The 19,401-nt window shown below is 39.3% G+C and overlaps 3 protein-coding genes across 5 annotated transcripts in view; 1 reads left to right on the plus strand and 2 right to left on the minus strand.

Moving 5' to 3' along the window:
• Positions 1 to 1,074: 1,074 nt before the first annotated feature.
• Positions 1,075 to 1,938, minus strand: LOC136245424 (platelet glycoprotein Ib alpha chain-like). Its single transcript, XM_066036948.1, has 3 exons — positions 1,650 to 1,938; positions 1,526 to 1,596; positions 1,075 to 1,461 (listed from the first exon to the last, which is right to left on the minus strand). The coding sequence occupies exons 1-3, from the start codon at positions 1,915 to 1,917 to the stop codon at positions 1,171 to 1,173; spliced, it is 630 nt and encodes a 209-aa protein (XP_065893020.1). The 5' UTR covers positions 1,918 to 1,938; the 3' UTR covers positions 1,075 to 1,170.
• An 809-nt stretch (positions 1,939 to 2,747) lies between these two features.
• LOC136245423 (uncharacterized) lies at positions 2,748 to 4,218 on the plus strand. 2 transcript variants are annotated; one of them, XR_010695852.1, is made up of 2 exons: positions 2,748 to 2,888; positions 3,040 to 4,218. XR_010695852.1 is itself a non-coding variant. In XM_066036947.1 (2 exons), exons 1-2 carry the CDS (start codon positions 2,906 to 2,908, stop codon positions 4,001 to 4,003), a joined length of 1,023 nt encoding a protein of 340 aa, XP_065893019.1. In that variant the 5' UTR covers positions 2,748 to 2,905; the 3' UTR covers positions 4,004 to 4,107. The 2 variants fall into 2 exon arrangements, 1 of the variants encoding a protein (XP_065893019.1); XM_066036947.1 differs by having other exon boundaries at positions 2,748 to 2,964; positions 3,040 to 4,107.
• Positions 3,994 to 19,401, minus strand: part of LOC136245421 (uncharacterized) — a 42,740-nt gene continuing 27,332 nt past the window's right edge. Inside the window, exons 8-15 of one of the 2 annotated variants that reach the window (XM_066036944.1) lie at positions 15,630 to 15,773; positions 13,853 to 13,936; positions 6,545 to 7,478; positions 5,294 to 6,495; positions 5,070 to 5,231; positions 4,674 to 4,862; positions 4,491 to 4,623; positions 3,994 to 4,443 (exon numbers count right to left, since the gene is read on the minus strand). In XM_066036944.1, the coding sequence (XP_065893016.1) occupies positions 4,136 to 4,443; positions 4,491 to 4,623; positions 4,674 to 4,862; positions 5,070 to 5,231; positions 5,294 to 6,495; positions 6,545 to 7,478; positions 13,853 to 13,936; positions 15,630 to 15,773 (3,156 nt within the window). In that variant the 3' untranslated portion in view covers positions 3,994 to 4,135. Of the gene's footprint in view, positions 4,444 to 4,490; positions 4,624 to 4,673; positions 4,863 to 5,069; positions 5,232 to 5,293; positions 6,496 to 6,544; positions 7,479 to 13,852; positions 13,937 to 14,476; positions 14,584 to 15,629; positions 15,774 to 19,401 lie in introns of those variants that run through there. The other variant, XM_066036945.1, reaches the window with a different exon arrangement.

Consider the following 19,401-nt stretch of genomic DNA (forward strand, 5'->3'; position numbering starts at 1 on the left):
TAGCTGAAGGAGGCATATGTTTGCCTATATGATTTCGATTCATTCTTGTCCAACAAATTTTTAGAGATAATGCAATATGACAACATACAGCTGTATTGTTTGTCAAAATTCTTCTCAAGTAGAATTGCCAAAATTTTGTTGCACCAAAATAATTGTTGTACCGCACTGAGCTGTGGTAGAGATTATGTGAAGAGCATGCCAGATTACATAACGCAAAGATTCTATGAAATTTTGTTGTGCAGTCCTTAATGTACTGTACAGCAGTGTGCAGTCCTACACGTTGGCATGTGTAAATGCGTGTCGCCCATACTTTTTGCAAATCAATTATTTACTGTTTAATCATTGCGGATCATTAGCAAGGTAACACTACGACTGCGGAACTCGGCATTTGAAAATGACATGCTGAAGAGGTGAAACTTAAAACCCTTACACGAAAAACTGTCTACTGCAGCAAATCAGTAATCTGGCAGCATGCAAGGTGGCTAATTAAGGCAGAGGAGAGTTCATGATCTTACGAGAGAAGCCTCAAAGCAGAGCCAGAGGAGGTTGGACACGATATAAGCGCTACTGAAAATTATTACCTTTAATTGAATATTTCTAATACCAACACTAAAATAAAGTGATAAAAGCTGTTTAGTAACAGCCACACTAGTTTTTCTTGTGCCTCTTGTGACAAGCGGAAGAAAACTGAGTGGAAAGGTGGCCTATTTCCTGCTGATTCTCCATGAGGACACACTAACCTCCCTTTCTTTAATTCCATGGGATCGAGTATAGGAGGCTTTTTGTATATCATAATACATTCTTCGATGAATTTTGGGCTCAGCTACAAGCTAATAATATGTCCCAAGACTGCAATGCATTGATTTCACCGACTAACTTACTGTACATGGAGAGATTTACGTGTGTGGGGCAGACCGGTTAAATATACTAACCGTGAAGCACACTTTTGAATGATAAAGTACTTATTTAAATTTCACCGAAGGCTTGGTTATACTTTATGCACTCGTGTGTGCATGCCCAACCTCCTCTGAAGCAGAGCAATGACGTCTTTAATAGCCACTAGGTTAGGTGACATTTGCATTGATAATAATGTAATAGATTATAATAACTGAAAGATGACAAAAATTTATCACAAATGACAGTATTATTTAAAAGAAAACCAGTAAAATATTATTGCCTATTTCTCATGCTTCGCTTAATTGCCCTAGCATCACTGTCTATTGCTTTGATGCACTCTTGCTCCCAGTTCTCCTTATTTGTTATAACAGCCTGGAAGTATTCGTATGATTTTCTTCGGACATACATTAGTTTAATCGGATCTAAGGCAGGCTTATCCCTGCCTCTACAATTGCTCTTTATACGTATTTCTTTGTCAAAGAGACGGTTTGTCATAGCCACTGCCAATCTGGCCCTTGACTTGTGCTTCATGGCTATTGGCACTAATATCTCACTTGGTATGAGCTACAAATAGAAAAAAAATAGATGTACATTACTGTTAATTTTCACAATAATATTATCACACTACCTCATTTGCTGTACTATCTGGGGAAGAAAGTGGGGTGTTGGCCTGTTGCGGTGTTCCACTTGTACAAGAAACTAGAAAGAAATAATTGTCATGTCCATACACACTTTTAAGGAGTACTGCTCACTTAATTCAGACTGAACTGTTGACACTGGTGTGAAACATGTAGCTGATGGTGGCACTGGTGTGATGCATGTATCTGATGGTGGCACTGGTGTGATACATGTATCTGATGGTGGCACTGGTGTGATGCATGTAGCTGATGGTGGCACTGGTGTGATGCATGTAGCTGATGGTGGCACTGGTGTGATGCATGTATCTGATGGTGGCACTGGTGTGATACATGTATCTGATGGTGGCACCGTAAATGTCATTGTTGTGTGTTGAGGTACCATAATTGTTGTCGTCGTTGTGCATTAGGATAACATAGGTGTTGTGATTTGTGGTAACGTGGATATGGTATATCGAAGTACTGTAGATGTTGTTGTCGTCGTCGTATGTGGAGGTACTATAGATGTTGCTATTGTTGATTGATGTGCTGTCCATGACGATGTAGTTGTCAGTGCTTGTGTGTAGGGATCTAGAGAAATGATAGTTTCACATACAGTAAGAAGTAATACCTATTATACATACTCACCCAGCCTGGTCAATGCTGTCCCACAAGGAGCTGTTATAGCTCTGGCAACCCCAGAGGCCAGGAGTACTTGTACCTGGCGTTCTAATCCATCTAACCGGCCCTTCAGTAAACCAAACTGCTCTTTCTAAAGGCATACATCATCAGTGTAAGTACAACAAGTCAAAGAATTTAATAACAAGTTTAGGATATTATATGTGACCCACATTTTTTTATAACACTTTGTTATGTAGAGGGTAAAACAGTTGTACCGTATACAATCACTGGACTGGTGGACAAGGCTAATGAACTAGTGTTTCTTTCTTTACTGCACATTCGAATTTAGAATTGCCTATACAATATTACAGTGGAACTAGTGCTGGGCAATATCACGATATTATCGTACTGTACATCGTGATATTTGCTTCTGATATCGTCTTCAAATTGTAACATCGTTTTATCATATTTCAAGATTTCTATGTATTTGGTGTAAGTTCATATTTATGAAACCTTATGACAAAAATGTTAGCCAACATTAATCACATCTATCCAAAGAAAGAGCCATTTATGTATTTTTGAAACAAGTTGATGTTGTGCTACTTCTAAAAACCATAGATCGTATATTCTTCGTACCCGGGATTGGAATCTACCAGCTTTTCACACTTTACTCCGCACCCCGACCACAACTCGGACCACGAAGCAGCCTTACTAGTTTCTTACCACAATCGATTGTATCTTAGTGCACGTGTGGAGGTAAGACTCGAGTTTCTATGGCACGTTCTGTGGCGTTTGGCCCCTTTACCAGTTCGTGTGTACAGGAGCCGACACAGTACGTCCACATTTGTGTTTTGCACTGTATCTAGAGCTGTGTGTAATTGTTATTTTTTTGTTATTATTATTTTAGTAACCCCTTGATTGCTGCCAGTCACAGTGAAGTGCACAATGCTATTTCCAATATTATGAAAGACCCATTATTTTCCATACCAACTGCTGAAGCACGGGAATGTCTTGAAGCTGCGAGGTGTCTGGTGGTGTTTTTTGTTCAGCCAATTGAGCCTGCCAAAGGCTTTTGTCGGTGGTTAGTCACTTCCTTGATGGCAATTGTGGACAAGAGCAAGCATGCTACTACCAGAGTAGACAAAGAAAAGTTGTGGATTGGATATCATCAGCTTACAAGCTCACTCCCATTCAATGACAAATGGAAGCGTTTTTTAATGCAAGTTAAGGTGCAGGCCACACCTCTTTTGTACCAACATATTACGGATCAAGTTTTTGAATCTATCATAAAGAGATCTTTCACCGTACCAGTCACAGAGCCGACTGATGATGATAATGCAAGTGAGCTCACTCACCAAGATGAAAATGTTATACGTTATGTTGGTGGATACGTCATACATCACCTGAAGAAGGACCGCAATAATGCCACCCTTGTTCCCATACTTGAGAAGTTAGTTGACAAGCAGGGGCAATCTGGATTTGACCCTACACGAATGTGGATCAATGTTCTTAACCGAGGTGGGCTTACAAGGATTACTGATCTAGCATATCAATGTTTTTGTGACATAGAAATGGTTACTAGAAAATACCTTCGAGCTGACAAAACTAGAGATATGAATGAAACATTTAAGAAGAAGATCGCAACTTCTATTTTAAGTGATGAGGACCTACTGTTTGACTGGCAATTGGCTGTGGGATTGGTTGACCAAAGTAAATCTGACAAATGCCTAACTAAGATCATTGACAAATGGATCGTGATCCGCGGATTCTCTTTCGCTAAGTCACTGATGGAGATGTACAAACAGTCATCAAAAAAGGGAACAGACAAATCTAAACCTTTGCGAAGTAAACTTTTTACAGATGAGATGTAAATTTTAATGTAATTCAATAATGAGATGTAAATTTTAATGTAATTCAATAATGTGTTGAAAATGAAAGCAACCATGAAATATTTACAACAATAATAATTTTTTAAAGTAAAGTGTTCTGCATGTACAGTGTATTTAATCAGAATAATGACGGCGTCTTTTCTTTAAGGGTTTGTTTAAGTCTACCATTTCCAAATCATATGCCTTCCTCTTTGTTCCCCGACAATTTCCAGTAATCGTGTCAACTTTAATAGAATCGATCACTCTTAGTGACTGTGTGTTGCACAAGAACTCATGAACTTTTGGATTGTCATTTGTTCTACCCTTTTGACGCTGACACCCGAAGAACTTCTCCAAGGCATCTTGACTTAGCTTCTCACTTAAAAAGCAAGTTACACCAGGAATAGAAAAAAGAAATGGTATCAATTCCAATAGAGAGTGCACTACAAATACAACAAATAAAAAAAATTCATCAATATTTAGCCCATACCTGTAATTCTAATTCCATTAAGTGTAACATCACTTAGCATCATTTGCCGTCTCTCAGCTGCATCAAACGGTCCCCTTCTTTTATCAACGCTCTTCTTCCAGTGATTTAAATAACCAAGAATTTCCTTAAGAAACTAAAATATATCATTTGCATGTTAGTGTTTTACTAGAGGTATTGCTTTACCTTCATTCTAAAATCTCCAGGCCCCCTGATGGGATCTTGAAAAGGCTTTCTGTTGTGTTTCCCTTGACAAAACGACGAGACGTTCAACATGTCAAATAACTTATCCATTTTGTCAATGAAATAAGCTGTTTCGTAAGCATCCTCATTACCCGAGAAGTACAATGCCTTAGCAACTGACTCACTGAGTACCTGTTCAAACAAATAGTGTATTTAAGTAATGTTCATTTAGGAAATGTATACATTTGCAAAACTTTTACATTGATTATACATCACAAGACAATTTGTACTGGTAAAATTCATGTTATTTTCTATATGCGATTTCCCTTTGTGTTAAATGCTTATTAAGCACATATTAATTTCAAGAAAGTCAAGCATTATTATAGTATGTAGACTCACCTGTGCTGCTAAATCAACTCTCATCTTAGAAAAGTTGGTGAGGTATATGTGTTCGTACTTGATTTTTGGTACCAATGACAAGCCAGGTGTGGTAGTGATAGCCCCTGTATTCCTCTTATATAAATCCACAATCAAATTCCAGTCAATCTTGTGACCGCAACACTACATATAGCAAACAATGCATGTAATAAAATAAACATAACAACCTTGTATAAAGCACATACCCACAGCTTTCCTCTAGCAAAGCAATTTCGAATGGTTTTGATGAGATGTGGCGGATCTGAAATAAAAAATATTTCCCGCCGCTCTGAAGTGTAGACATTAACTGTCTTGTAAGAAAGGGCACTGTCAGAATTATGCATCGAAAACATTTTTCGATTATCAGAAGCCCCATCACACGTAACAGTAACCACAGTCAAGCCAAGCATTGTCAACCGTCTGATAGCCTCACGAACCAGAGGAAAGATGTCAGCACCCTTTGTACTGACAGCAGGGAATTGGACATAAGGAAACTTCATGCTTGTAAACAAGCCCCGAATCATAAACACAAGCATGCACTTGCTCAGTGGTCTAGGGGTGGCACCAGTTTTGTCAAAATGATCCTCATATTCTGATAACAAGTTGTTCACTTCACCAAGATCTGAATAACCAACTAAATTGCCAGTGTGCTTGTCGAAATACAAACCTTCTTTAATATGCATCTCGTCCAACACCAAGCCGACATATTTAGCTAGGTGCTTTGGTCTTTGCTGAGCAACAACATCCAGCAGCTCTAAATCTGTTTCAACAGAAAAGCCAGGCTTTGAGGATGACGCGTGTCGATAGTCTCTTAGTGTTCTGTCTGAAGGTAACTTGAGGACCCCAGAGTTTCGCAACGTTGAATAACACCCACTAGATTTGTGATGTAAGTAAAGACACCACCTTATTACAGCTGGGTGCCACCTCATGCCTTTTGCACCTTTGACTGATGCAGCCTTCAACTGCTGCTCCCAGAAAATTGATGAGAAACTTTCTCCAGAATTTTCTTTCGTGTTTGGCTGAGCATTTGCTATAGTCAATAGCCCTCTGTGGGTTGTGGAGTCCACATCAACAGAATCTTTCTCTATCATTTTATCCAACTTTGACTGCAACTCAGATACTTTGTGTTTGCTCACACGATAAGCAGAATGCACATTACGCATTCTGAGATGTTTCTCAGATGTACTCAAATTCTTATATGTAGTGTGGCTATCGACATAACATTTTCTCTGCTTGTCTCCTTCTGTCTGTTGCAAAAGTCTGCTTAGTCCACTTCGTAGAATATTGTCACAAAAATTTCTGCAGTGAGTGCATCGGTTTGATGGTGATGATGGGGAAATTTTCCACAGACAGCGAACGTGTCGTATCGTCTTCTGGTAAGAATCATAATATGCTACCACGTGGTTACCTATCAAAAAAATCAACTGTATACATAAATACATACTGCATGTATGTACCTGTTGCATCCCTGAAAACCCCTTCGTGCTTGTTGACCAGTGGTAAAAATTTCTCGTCAGCATTCCCTTCACACATAATATAAGGCATCTCTTGCTGGCTTGTACCAACTGCTATTGTTGTACTGGTGGTAGCTACAGAATCTGACTGACCTCCACCTGTGCTTTCAATAATGTCAACAGGTTCTGTTTGAGTGGAAGCTTCAGCTGTGAACACACCACTGGTAGATGACTCAAGTTCAGTTGCACAAATGTCTACAAGATCTGTCTGAGTGGATACTTCAGTTGTCAATGTACCACCATTCACAGTATGTTCAGCATCACTCAATAAAGCTGTGCAGGTGGCTTTTTCATTAAGATTACCAAAAGACATCTCCACCCTACTTGTACTAGTATTCTGTTTTGTTCTGCTGCCATCATCAAGATCATCCGTGGCCAAAGGTATTTCAACATCATCGGCACTCCCTGTTTGATCATTTGGGGGCAAATCAACAGTGCTTGTGGCTGTGTTCCGGTCTATACTGCTTTCAGCAATAACATCGTCATTCACCAAAGGTGCCGGAACGCTACTTCCAATGGAAGGCTGTATAGAACTTACAGACTCATAAGTGGTACCTGCAGGTATAGCAACTGGACTTTCTACTAGTTTAGCTTTCTTCCTGGGAGGCAACTCAACAGTGCTTGTGGCTGTATTCCAGTCTCTGCTGGTTTCATCGACATTGTCATCCAAAGGTGTCAGAACGCTACTTCCAGTTTCATCAATACAGCCAGCAGAAGGCTGTGTAGCTAATACGGACTCCTTAGTAGTACCTGCAGGTATAGCAGCTGGATTCTTTGATGGCTTAGTTGATGGTTTAGCCTTCTTCCTGGAATAATTCTTCCGCTGCACAAGATGAAACCTACGACCCATCTTCTTGAGCTCCAGGAATAAACATTTCTGTTTAAAAGCAAAAAAAAAGCATTAAAGTATATAAATCAGGCTGTGCACTAAAATACTGTTTATAAAAATCTTTGTAAAGCACAACACAATTGCAGTAAAGGGTACACAAACCACATGCTGTAAAACTACAAAATAGAGACCTAAAACAAGAATTCGGCATGTTTCGGTCTTTTTAATGGTACAGGGACGCACAACAATGTAAGATACACTAGCGGATATATTTTCATGATTCTACATGCCTCTAATGGCGAGCATTGGGTACACACTCTATTCCAAAAAAAGAAGCACTCATGACTCTTTCGCCACGGCGAAAATCCGACTTTTAAAGTATAGTAATATCATTATGAACACATTTCAACTCGATAACAACGACATATTACCGTAAAGATCACTGTAAGACAGCTCAAACTCCATGAAGAAATGGCATGGTTCCGCGACTAAATGGCGCCATACGTATATTCACGGATATTAATCGTGACACTTTGGTTAGCACGTTAAGGTGTTAAACACAACCGGGGTGAGGATTGTGCTACGCAAGCTATTGAAGTTTCCAATCCCGGGTACGAAGAATATACGATCTATGTAAAAACCAGGCGCCACTGTGCAGCTCTACCTGGACTTAATCACCATTCACCAATGTAATTCATGAAATACTTGTATTTCCCGAAATATGTTTCTAAGTGTTTCTAAGGAAGCATAATTGTAATAAACGACTTTAAACAACACTTTACGCACAGAAGTATCTTCTTATTTGAACAAAGCCTTGAAGCTGCTCTTCATTTTCTTTTGCATAGGTACGGGTCATGCCCACTTTCTAGAGGAAGAGATGTGCCGTACCTGAGAGCCAGCTAGGCCTACTGCGGTGTTTTTCAGTTGTACAACGCCAGAAAAGTCTACTGGAAAGGTCTCCCATAAAGTTTGCAGAAAGCCGCTGGGTGAAGCCTTCGAGCTAAGGCTTAACATAGGCTTTATTTAGTCACAGAGCTACCTTCACACACAAGTACGGCTGTGGACAGACAAACAAACATACACACACACTTTTCGTAAAACAATTTCAGTAAACCGGGCACGTGCCCACAGCCGGCCTTCGGCCGGTTGTGGGCACGCGCCTGGTTAAAAATAATACTTTGCACCACCCATGTATGGATATCGTGATATTTAGTAATATCGTCACATTTCAAGCAGTGATATAGCTCTTAAGTGGAACCTCTCTTATCTGGGCTGTCTGGTACCTACTACTGTCTGAAATGTCTCATTAATAGGGCCACCTCTGGGTCCAATAAACTTGGCCTCAATAATGAGGTGGCCTTATTACTGAGGTTAAAAAGTGTATCAGAGCGGTGTCTGGGACCTACTAAAGGTGGCCACTAAGTGAGGTTTCACTGTAACTTATAATTATGCTGGAGTACCAGCTATACAGCAATTACTGTAACAACAGCCTACCGCACATTAATTTGTGGTCCCTTCCATTGGTTGGAAAATATGTTATCACAGGGTGTGCATATTTAGCAGATTACATGGTATTAGCTCAAGGTTTAGTACAGCAAACCATGCAAAGAATAGTAAAGATCCTACAATCACTGCTAGCTACTCACCTTGCAGCAACTCTGCCAAACACTATCTGGATAGAGCTAGTCTTTGGTGATAATCCCACAAAACAATCCAACTACATAGCTACATTACTTTCTAATAGAGTTGACTACCCATTTTCTAGGGGTTCTTTTGCTGTCTGACATGAGTACCGTATAGCGGGTTATATGTGTGAGGTCCAAATTTTTGTGAACTTTGCGAATAAAGCTCTGACAAACAAAATTTTCGCTATGCATTACCTGTAACAAATAATGCAAAAGCTATACAAATCACTTGTGTTTCGCAGATTTAGCAATCGCAGAAATTTATGCTAGAGGCTATTTCAGCAGCCTCGCAAAAATTTGGACTCGCAACAATAACCCGCTGTACGGTAATTGCTCGAATTTATTAGAATTGTGTAGTGGTAGGCTGTAACAAAGGGTGGCACTTTCTATCCGAATTGTGGTGTGATGGATAGCCGAGGGAAGAATGATCAGCTTCGTAAACAGCTACACAGTACCTACTGTACCGCCACAATGTTCTAAATTATTGCAAGCATGTTTACGCTCGACTGCTAGTCAGCTCTATCGCCATTAGACCATCGCTACAAACTTCACAACCTAGTTGTAACTTGTGCTCATCTGTAAAAAGCTATCGGATAGAAGAAAAAAGCAAAAGTTAGTAAATGTTGTAGGACTACATATACTTATACATGACAGTTGTACCGTAAATTGCCACCTATGCAGTAGTGGAAAAAGGAACTGGGCAACAAAGGAGGGACGATATACCTTTTTGCAAGAACTGCTTAAGCTTAGAAATGGTGATATTATAAAATGTTTTACTTCTGTATTAACAAGCGCCGTAGCAGGTAGTGCTAAAAGCCGGAATGAAACCAATTAACTAGGGTGCACAGTGCTCAAAATAACATAAAATTTCTGCACTGCAGTAACTGCAGACCAAAATAAATTTTGCTCTGCAGTGAATGACTTTTGGTCTGCAGTGCTACAATTAACAGTATGTCAATGCAAGTGTGTGTGTTCATGCATGCGGTATAGCATACATTGGTGTGCGAAGCCCACTAAGCTAGGGGGGTCTGGGGGCTGCCTCCTCCCTTAGGAAATCTTTGAAAATAAAACCCTCTGAAATTGAATCTGAGAGCAATTTCAACAAAAAAATACTTGACTTTATCTCAATCTTGATTTCAAATATTGTTTATAGCTAGTATCGTATGCTGTAGTACTATGTAGGTAGTACAATATTTTTTATTCAGAAACCACTCAGGAACTGTATGTAATATTAAATATCTACTACTTAGGAATCATTTAAAACCAGAAGGACATCAGCAAAACAGTTACATTTTGGATAATTTTTTTTTAAATTTTGAAACAATGTTTTGTCATTGTAGATGTTAATAAAAATGTGTATATCATTGTTGTACTGGTCAGTGTGTTCTATGATTCAGATTCTATCAGATTATCCCACTCCTCAAGCCAGTCAGTATCATCATCATCATCGTCTGATTCGCTCTGACTCTCGGTCTCATTAGCCCCGGTATCTTGCCTTCTGTATTTTTTTGCGTGGTTTCTGGTTTGGGCGTCTCACTTTATCATCCCACCAAAGCTGGATTGCTTTGTCAGGGATGTAGTCTGCCACACTGACAGCATCACAATTTATTTCCAATAAATCATCCAGTGAACTGTTAGCAAGCACAGTGCGTTTTTCCGTTTTGATAATATTTGCTGCACTGAAGACACGCTCTACTTTAGCATTAGAAGCAGGAAGTGAAAAAAGTAACTCGACCAGAAGAAGGGCACTTACCCAATCTTTCTTCTGAGGACTATTGAATAGTCTCCACCACACACTTTGATAGTGCAATGTGTGAATTGCTATATACTCACAGGCAAACTCAATCATGGCAGCAAATTCTTGGAGAATGTCATCAACATTAGCCCCAGCTCCCTTGAGAGGAATCTCTAATTTTTGGATGATGATGTTAATTTCATCCAACGAATTATCATCATTCATCAGCTTTTCCCAACCTTGTGGGTTCAGTACAGCAATCATGGACCTCATCATGTCTACGTCTGACCACTTTAGTCGTGATTTGACACAGTCAGAAACATTCCTGCAATAAGTAGCTCCATTATTCTCAAAGTATTGTGTTGCTGATGTAAAGCCTTTCAGTTGTTGTAGCTGGTAAACTTCATCTTCACACCTTTGAAGAACATTTTTGTATGTGGCCCACTGGTTTGGTCAATAATTTATCAATTTCCTTAAGGGTCCTCAGTACACCAGTTAAAGCCTCCAAAATATCAATTTCATCATTCTGCAGTGTTTTGGACAAAATTGAAATAGGCATCAGTAAATCCACAAAAAAAAGCACACCCCAAAAGACACTTTGCCTTTGTCCACTGCTGCAAATAGCCCTTTAATTTTGCTCGGTCAACCGCTTTCACAGATGTATCTTCTGACAGTGTAGCAAGGTGATTTGTATATGCTCCATAATTAGACAGGATCCTCTTCATTGCATTTAACTTATGAGAAACCCAACGTGTGCCTGTTGCTCGAATCGGTCTAACACCTTTGGCTTTATGGAGGTCATCAAATTGCAAAAACTCCTTCAAATCTGCCACCAATTCGCTTAGCTCTCTGCACTTCTTTGGGGATCTTTCATACACGTAAAACAGCTTGATTAGCATGTCATCAACAAAATCAAAGCACATTCCTTTTAAGGCATCTTTTGTACTCAATTCCAAACGGTGAGCCACACACCACATCCAGTATATCCAGTCCAATTTCTCTTCAACAAGACCTTTCAACCCTCGAGCAGCAATGTTATTGGATGCCCCATCTGTGCCAATTCCAACCAGTTTTTTGTAGTGTTCTTCGGTCAATTCCTGTATCCCTATTCTCCTCAAACTTGTCTCCAATACATCAAACAGGCCAATTCCAGTTACATTCTTGGGTCTTTCAACACCTAAGTAAGCAATTCTTGTGTGGAGTCTTTCATCACTTGCAGATATCTCACACCATACAACCAGAGCCACTTCATTATCATTATTCCCTAGGTCAGTAGCACCATCTAGCAACACAGAGAAAAAGTTAGCTGAGTTCACTTCCTCTACTAATTTCATCCGTTTAGCCTCAGCAATGTAGTGAATAAATTCCCTGCATGATCTTTCATTGAGGTAAGATTGTCCAATATCCACCCCATGCTTCTTTTCCAGTTGACAGAATACTGGATATTTCAGAAAGGCAAGATTTTCTGTGGCAATTACATAAGCTACTTCAAATTTTCGTCTCAAGCGTTGCATCTCTCCATCTGATAGCTTTTCTATTGCTTGTGCAATGGGCGCGTAGCTGGAGGGGCCACTGCCACTCGAAGCTGCAAGTTCACGTGTCCGGATCGCCATTGCGGTGCTGTGCTGCTTACTTTTAGCATGGTCCACGATGTTACTGGTACGGAAAGCGTTAGCACCAACTATCCATTTATCGCTATAATTCCTGAGAGAATCGATGCGCTCAGAGTACTCAGTAGAAATGGTGCACTTTAGCGATGTGGCATACTTTCGGCCACTCACTACAGCCGTGGTGCAGTCTAGCCATGTAGCAGTGCTGTACTGGGCATCAAAATTTAACTTCCACTTCTCGAAAGTCTCAAGAAACACACCTAGTTTCTTCGAAGGTGTATCTAATTCGCGCCACGTGCGCTTCATCACTCACTCGACTCATAGTAAGCACTAATTAGATAAATGCTTAAGCGCGCATATAATTTTTTAGTGCTAATTTATACTGTGCCATGCATGAAGGAAGCTAATCGCTCGGCTAATCGTTCACACAGGTAAGGTACTACAATAAATAGTATCGTGTTAATATAACGTATAACAAGAGTTATAACACTAAATGCACTTGATGAAGCTTTTCTATTAATTTTATACATGCTCGGCAGCTACTGCCGGGCATGGCAAATATTGGTCGGCTGTAGGATGATTTTGGCCGGAAAACTGCCGAATGCCGACTGTTATTTTGAGCTCTGGGTGCACCAAACAGAACCTACTGTAATAAGGTTTTCCTAACCATTGCACATTGTGTAGAACTAACAATTCCTTTGCCTACAACTGCATATTAGGTCGCCTAAGCTATGTTTTTGGTGCATTCTAACAAGATTCTATTTAACACCTACCAACATTGCAGAGTTTTTTTTAATTTGGTTGCGTGCCTAGCTACACCTTAGGCTACGCTACAAAGCATCCTATTGATAAAATCACTCCACATACCTAAACTGCAGCCAATTCAAGCTGAAATGTAACTACCAAAATCCATAGTAGATTCTTAACTGTAAAATTCTCTTCTGCTCTTAAATTTCGTTTGGATAAGTGCCCACTATCAAGATATGCATTAAATGGAGAGTCTACTGCAGTGTTTTCAGTTTCAGTTATAGATCTACTAGGAAGGCCTTTTCACACATGTACACACACACACACACAACACGCACACACACACAACACGCACACACACACAACACACACACACATGTAGCTGTACCCGGACTCATTACCAACTATTGCATATAACTATTACAGCACTGCTATAATAATTTGGATAAGTTTTTATTTCTTAGAAAAGTATTAAGCAAAGATTTACATGTAGGTCTGAAACAAAGGCTAGAGTTTAGTATGTTTAAACAAATAAATGTAAAATATTATGCATTTTCAAGAGCCACTGTGTTGGTTTAGAGAGGTTTAAAAAAAGAAATATGCATCTTGTTTTGATTCATATCATGCTATTTAATATATACATACCTGATACTCTCCCAACTCCACCAAATATTTCCCAATGGCCATCTGGTTATCCACATGGTGAGCATTAGAATCCACGGTTGTACCCTATAAACAGGACATAGTCATTAGGACCTACTGTATATTGATACTTCCAAATCTTTTTACTGACTGTTTTGAGGTTGCAACAACAATATACTAGGAATAGATTTATACAACTATCACACTGAAAGTACATTACAGGCACTCATAGTAACCAGCACTGTACTTTAAGTAAGAAAGTTGGCATTTCAAGGTTGTTTCATCCCTGTAGTTGATTGCATGTATTCATAGGAAGTGATTTTACACTGTACTAAGAAACCGTGTCAATTTATCTCTACCGCATTCTAAGCAAACACATGAGACTCCCACATCCTTGGACTACTGAAACAAAACAAAGATTTTCTACCCACGTATGTGACCCAAAGCAAGAAAAATCATTTAGAAACTATCCCCAATCCCGCACGCTGTGTAAATATTATGTTTCGTGATTATTAAAAAGTTAAAGCTACTTTGCTAAGTTGACAAAGCGCCTAGAGCTAATCAATGCTACAACAAATTATACTAGAAAACTCGCCTAACAATACTGTACAACATCATTCAACTTACTAAAGTATAGAACTAATGTTTCTCGAGTAACAAGGCAACTTTCAGGTGCTGGTTCACGAAGAAAAATCGGTGTGCATTAAATGAAAGGCTCAGCCATTTTAGTTTTACTAAGCCGGATCACGTGACCCTTTATATCATTCGACTCGCCCTTAAATAATGCACACTGTAGTTCTTGTTTCATCCAAAAATAACATTCAGAACAGAAGATATGGTACGATTTGTATAAGGTAAGTGTAATTGTAACCTACTTCTGGCTTAGGTTGACAAAAATAAGTGGCTTTATACAGTACATGGAAAGAATCGGCGAATAAGATGGTGTTGGTTTCTTACACATAGTGTGTTGTGATGACGCATTACAACATTTTGTTTACAACTTGTACACTAGGATGTAATATTACGGCAGTGGGCTTTCAAGCAAGGCGTATTTAGGACGTAATATTACGGCGCCGGTCCTTAAAGGGTTTAATTAAACCATAAAAGACACATTTTATGAAAAAAATTCTTTATTACTGAAAATTCAAGTGCAATTGTGTATGACGGAATGGCATCTGCCATTTCAAGGAGGAACAGCCCAGTTTGGGTTGTTACTGTTCAGAAATGAAGTAATAACTCACACACATGCACATTAAAATGGCTGGGTATGTAGCGAGTGGTACAAAAGACCATACATTACCACCTGTTACTACATGTAGCACAATTAAATGGCCTACAACCATGGTATCTGATTATCATGATTTGGATCAGTGTAATGCCTAAATATCAGTTAAGACTGGTTGGTTTCTGCAAATTACACCTCTAATGCAAAATCTCACTATAGGCCAGTTTCCCTAAATTACATCTGGGTCGGCTTGTGAAAAATGGTATTGGCACATCACTAATAATAAAGGTGCGAGTTCTTGCAAGAACATGGACAATCCTTATTAGGGTTCATGATATGGAATCAGTATCAGTGTTTGGTTATACTTACAGTATACAAGGAATTCCATTAATATGGAAACTTATGGGACAAAATTACCTCGATAACAGGTTGGCCTTTACAAGTACATCAGAGTGCATTTGTTGGACCTAAGCTATATACTACAGTCACCACTGACTTTTACATACTAACAAGGTGGTCTTTACGATGTATTACAAAAAGTTAGTATATTTGTACCTTCTGATGAGTTTGTGACGAACAAACTGGCACGGTGGTCATATCATCATCATCATCGTCATCATGGTATCGATCCTCCATAGGATCTGGGCCATCATAGTATCCCACAGGATCACTATTTGATTCCATGGTCTCTTCAGTACCCTGTGACACATTGTATACAGTTAGTCATATACTTTAACGCAATCTTACTATTAACACTGTCCTTTATTTGGTAAATGGACATAAACAATAATTACCCTTGGCTTACACTATAGCCATATCACAGAATCGCATGTATTTTTTTGCAAGTTGCGGTTCTCTAATAGAACACACGTGTGTACTATTAGAGATATAAAAAAACTAGCGAGAAATACCACGATAGTAGAATTAAATAGTTCGGACTGTAGTAGTAAAAGCTACCCTACCTTCATAGTTAAGATAGGTGTTATAATAGTAGGTATTTAGACTGTTTTCTTAATGCGCATGCGTAAAACAGCATTAACACCACCACTTCCATAATAAGCGCACATAAAGGACTGTTTAGGCGCATACACATTCTTCGAACAAGATGGACGATGAGGCCACGCGCTGGAGATGGACGAACGAGGTTTCCCGATGGACGATGACGCAGAGTGATGGATCTACATATCGGAGTTCGCCAGGAAACGGATAGCTGGATTTATGATAGCATCTAGTTGTAAGTTTTATGTTACTACTGTGATGCCCGGGGTCTGAGTCTTGCCCTTGCTCCTCCAGTAAAGGACCTAGTTTCACCTATTATCTTACACTATCTCTGAGGCATTTAATATAGCGCCCAAGGCCAATTAAGGTGAAGGGGAAAGGCAGTGATATACTGTATTTAATATCACTGTGAAAAGTAGCTAGGCTGTAGTAATTAAGTACCTCTGCCTACTAGTCTCGTTTGGCCAGACCTCTATATCCCTCCCCCTTTTAATTATAACATCTGTCAGAGAAATAGGGTCTGGTGAATAACCCAATTCTAAGTTGTTCTGGCCATTCTACCGCCTTTTTCCACCATGTAACTGTAACTAGAAAAGGATGGGCTGGTTTTGAGATATCAGCCATGCCATGAAAAAGTTATGTTCTACCATGACAACATAAAGTTAGCCAATGAAAACAAATCCTGCGAATTTCAGTGGGAAAACACAACTATGTGTCGGGTTACAGACTATATGCGGGGTTGTATTATTCGAAGAAAAATGATCAATTAAGCATAGACGGTGCAAAACTCGATGGTGAATGACTAACGTGATCCAATATAAAAGTACAGGTAGCGAATGCGGCTCGAGCAATAACTCACCTCTTAAGCAACTGGCAATACTTTTTACTCGACAGTCACTTCTTTTCAAGTAGCAGAATTTATTGCACTGGAAGAAACACTCACGTCTGGTCTACTGTTTACGCATTGAAGCCGATTCAAGTTTCTGCCATAGGCCACAATACATTGCATTCACCGTCGTGATGTCATAAAAATCACGTGTTTAATAGAATATTTACGAATTATTTACGGCACACATATAGTCTATTCACCAGAACCTATCTTACCGACCAATTTGATGTCATAATTTAAAATAGGAGGGGAGATAGCGGTCTGCCCATGCAAGACTATCTGCCTATTGTGTTCACCTTCTGGTGCCTAACTGGTATAGTAGACAAAACCATAAAAACTAACACCCCATAGGCGGATCTGAGGGGGGGCCAAGGGGTGCTGTGCCCCCCCCTGGCCCTTCCCTTGCCCCCCTTGGACTCACAGTACTATATTGATACCAGAAACTGGAATCATTCACACTGTATTCAGAAGTATAGAAAGCCAATGGGAAAATAGAAGACAACAGTTATAAATATACTTTACAATTATACTGTACACTGTAAAGAAAGTAAGTTTAAGTTATTGTGCCAAGATCGAGATACTCTAATAGAGCAGTCACTACTCTAATAGAACAGTCACAATTCTAATGTCATAACAATACTAGCTACACCTTTATATTTTGATTTAGTACACTTTACCATCAAACAGGTTTTATCTCAGATAGGTTAACTAATCTTATACATTGCAAGCATACACGTTTTAGCTAAATGTTACCAAAAATGCTCCCAAATTCAAACCTAGGAGGTCTAATTTTAAAATTTTTTCTCTAATTACAATCTTAAAATTGTATGTCTATCATTCATCCAGCTATACTGAATATAATTATGCAACTGAGTATAACCTGTGTACTAGAATTCCTCTTAGTGGAATAGACACTGTTGTACACTAAAACTTTTTGCCCCCCCTTGGCCCCCCCTGACAGTGCCTCCTAGATCCGCCTATGTAACACCCCCTAGTATGGGTTACAGTGTGTCTATAAACTATACAGAGCCTGAAATTGCATTTTAAAACTGTCCTGACAAAGTGTCTGAACAAGTCCCAAAGTGTTCAGACATTCTCTATGTTGGTCGGACACTACTATTATAATGTCTAAAAGTGTACTGAAATACTATTAGTAATTCATTAAGTGACAAAATTCCCAACAAATCACTACCCAAACCTAGATAACTACACTAGTACACCCAATTTCCTAATGCACTAGGCCAACTTAAATCAGCTTGTAACCCTTAAATATGCACGGGAATTTTGTGGAATGCGTATTCAAACAAAACAAGATTATATGGTCAGGTAACTTGGCCTGCCTAACTCCATTAGCCCAAAACCAGCATCTGGCGGTGAGTTACGGATCATTTTCTAAAGGTATGTAAACGACTTGCGTGCTTATAAACTGAAATTTTCTTGGCGAGTTTTAGTCCTTTTCGTTTGTTGTAGGGTAAATCCCTAGAAATCATTTTAATCCTTATTACATCATGAGCGTAATGATGTTAATTGCGTAGCTGTACAATAAATGCTTCAAAAATTACAGCGCTTTGTTTACAATCATGCGTATTGCTCAATATATCAGCCTATGCGCCTTTAAGGGTTTAGTGGTTCAGACATTACGTCTGAACAAAGTGATAATTGGTCAAACATATGCTAATATTGGTCAGAAAATGTCTGATCCTTGTTTTTGAGTCTCAAGTGGTTGTGGATTTCGAATAGTCGCCACATCGATTTTGACAACTAAGGTAATAGTACTGGAATCTCAAACATTTGTGTGCATGGAACTATATACTAGTTAAAGCACCGCGGCGAGTGCACTACGGGAAATAAAGCACGAGACCACACCTGAGTGCTTTATTTCCTGTAGTGCACGAGCAAACGCGGTGCTTTCAACTGGTTTAATGTACATGTATGAATCCGGATTTGCAATCAAGAAGAAAGTAAGCGAGTACAGTTTATCGTAACCTGGAACGTTGAACTGATGGCGAGAAATCACTTACTGGTTGCTCACAACTATAGGAGAGGGTCAATTTGTAGTACGGATATAGATTCCGAACGTTCTCACCATTTCAGATGGATTACAGAACTTGTCGAGTAGATTTTGGCTCGGGTTTTGGCAGAAAGGCGAAGAAAAAGACTGAAGAAGATTATCGATCCTAGTATTGATATTAACAGCTACTGTTGTATATATTTGGTTGTTCGCGCAAGTGTGGCCATCAACGCTACTTGTGAAGGCGTCCATAATATTGAACAGCTGCTGAGTCTATAAGCAAGAATTAGTTGAACTGGACTTATAATGGTGGATGTTTTAGTGGACAATGTAAGACTGAATCATGATTATTGTATTGGAATTTAAAACATTTGTGTATGTGGCTGTTAATTTCTATGGTTACGTTGTTGACAGCTTAGTTAGTGGGG

This window comes from Dysidea avara, chromosome 15, assembly GCF_963678975.1.
Source record: "Dysidea avara chromosome 15, odDysAvar1.4, whole genome shotgun sequence".
In the NCBI taxonomy this organism is placed as follows: Eukaryota; Metazoa; Porifera; class Demospongiae; order Dictyoceratida; family Dysideidae; genus Dysidea; species Dysidea avara.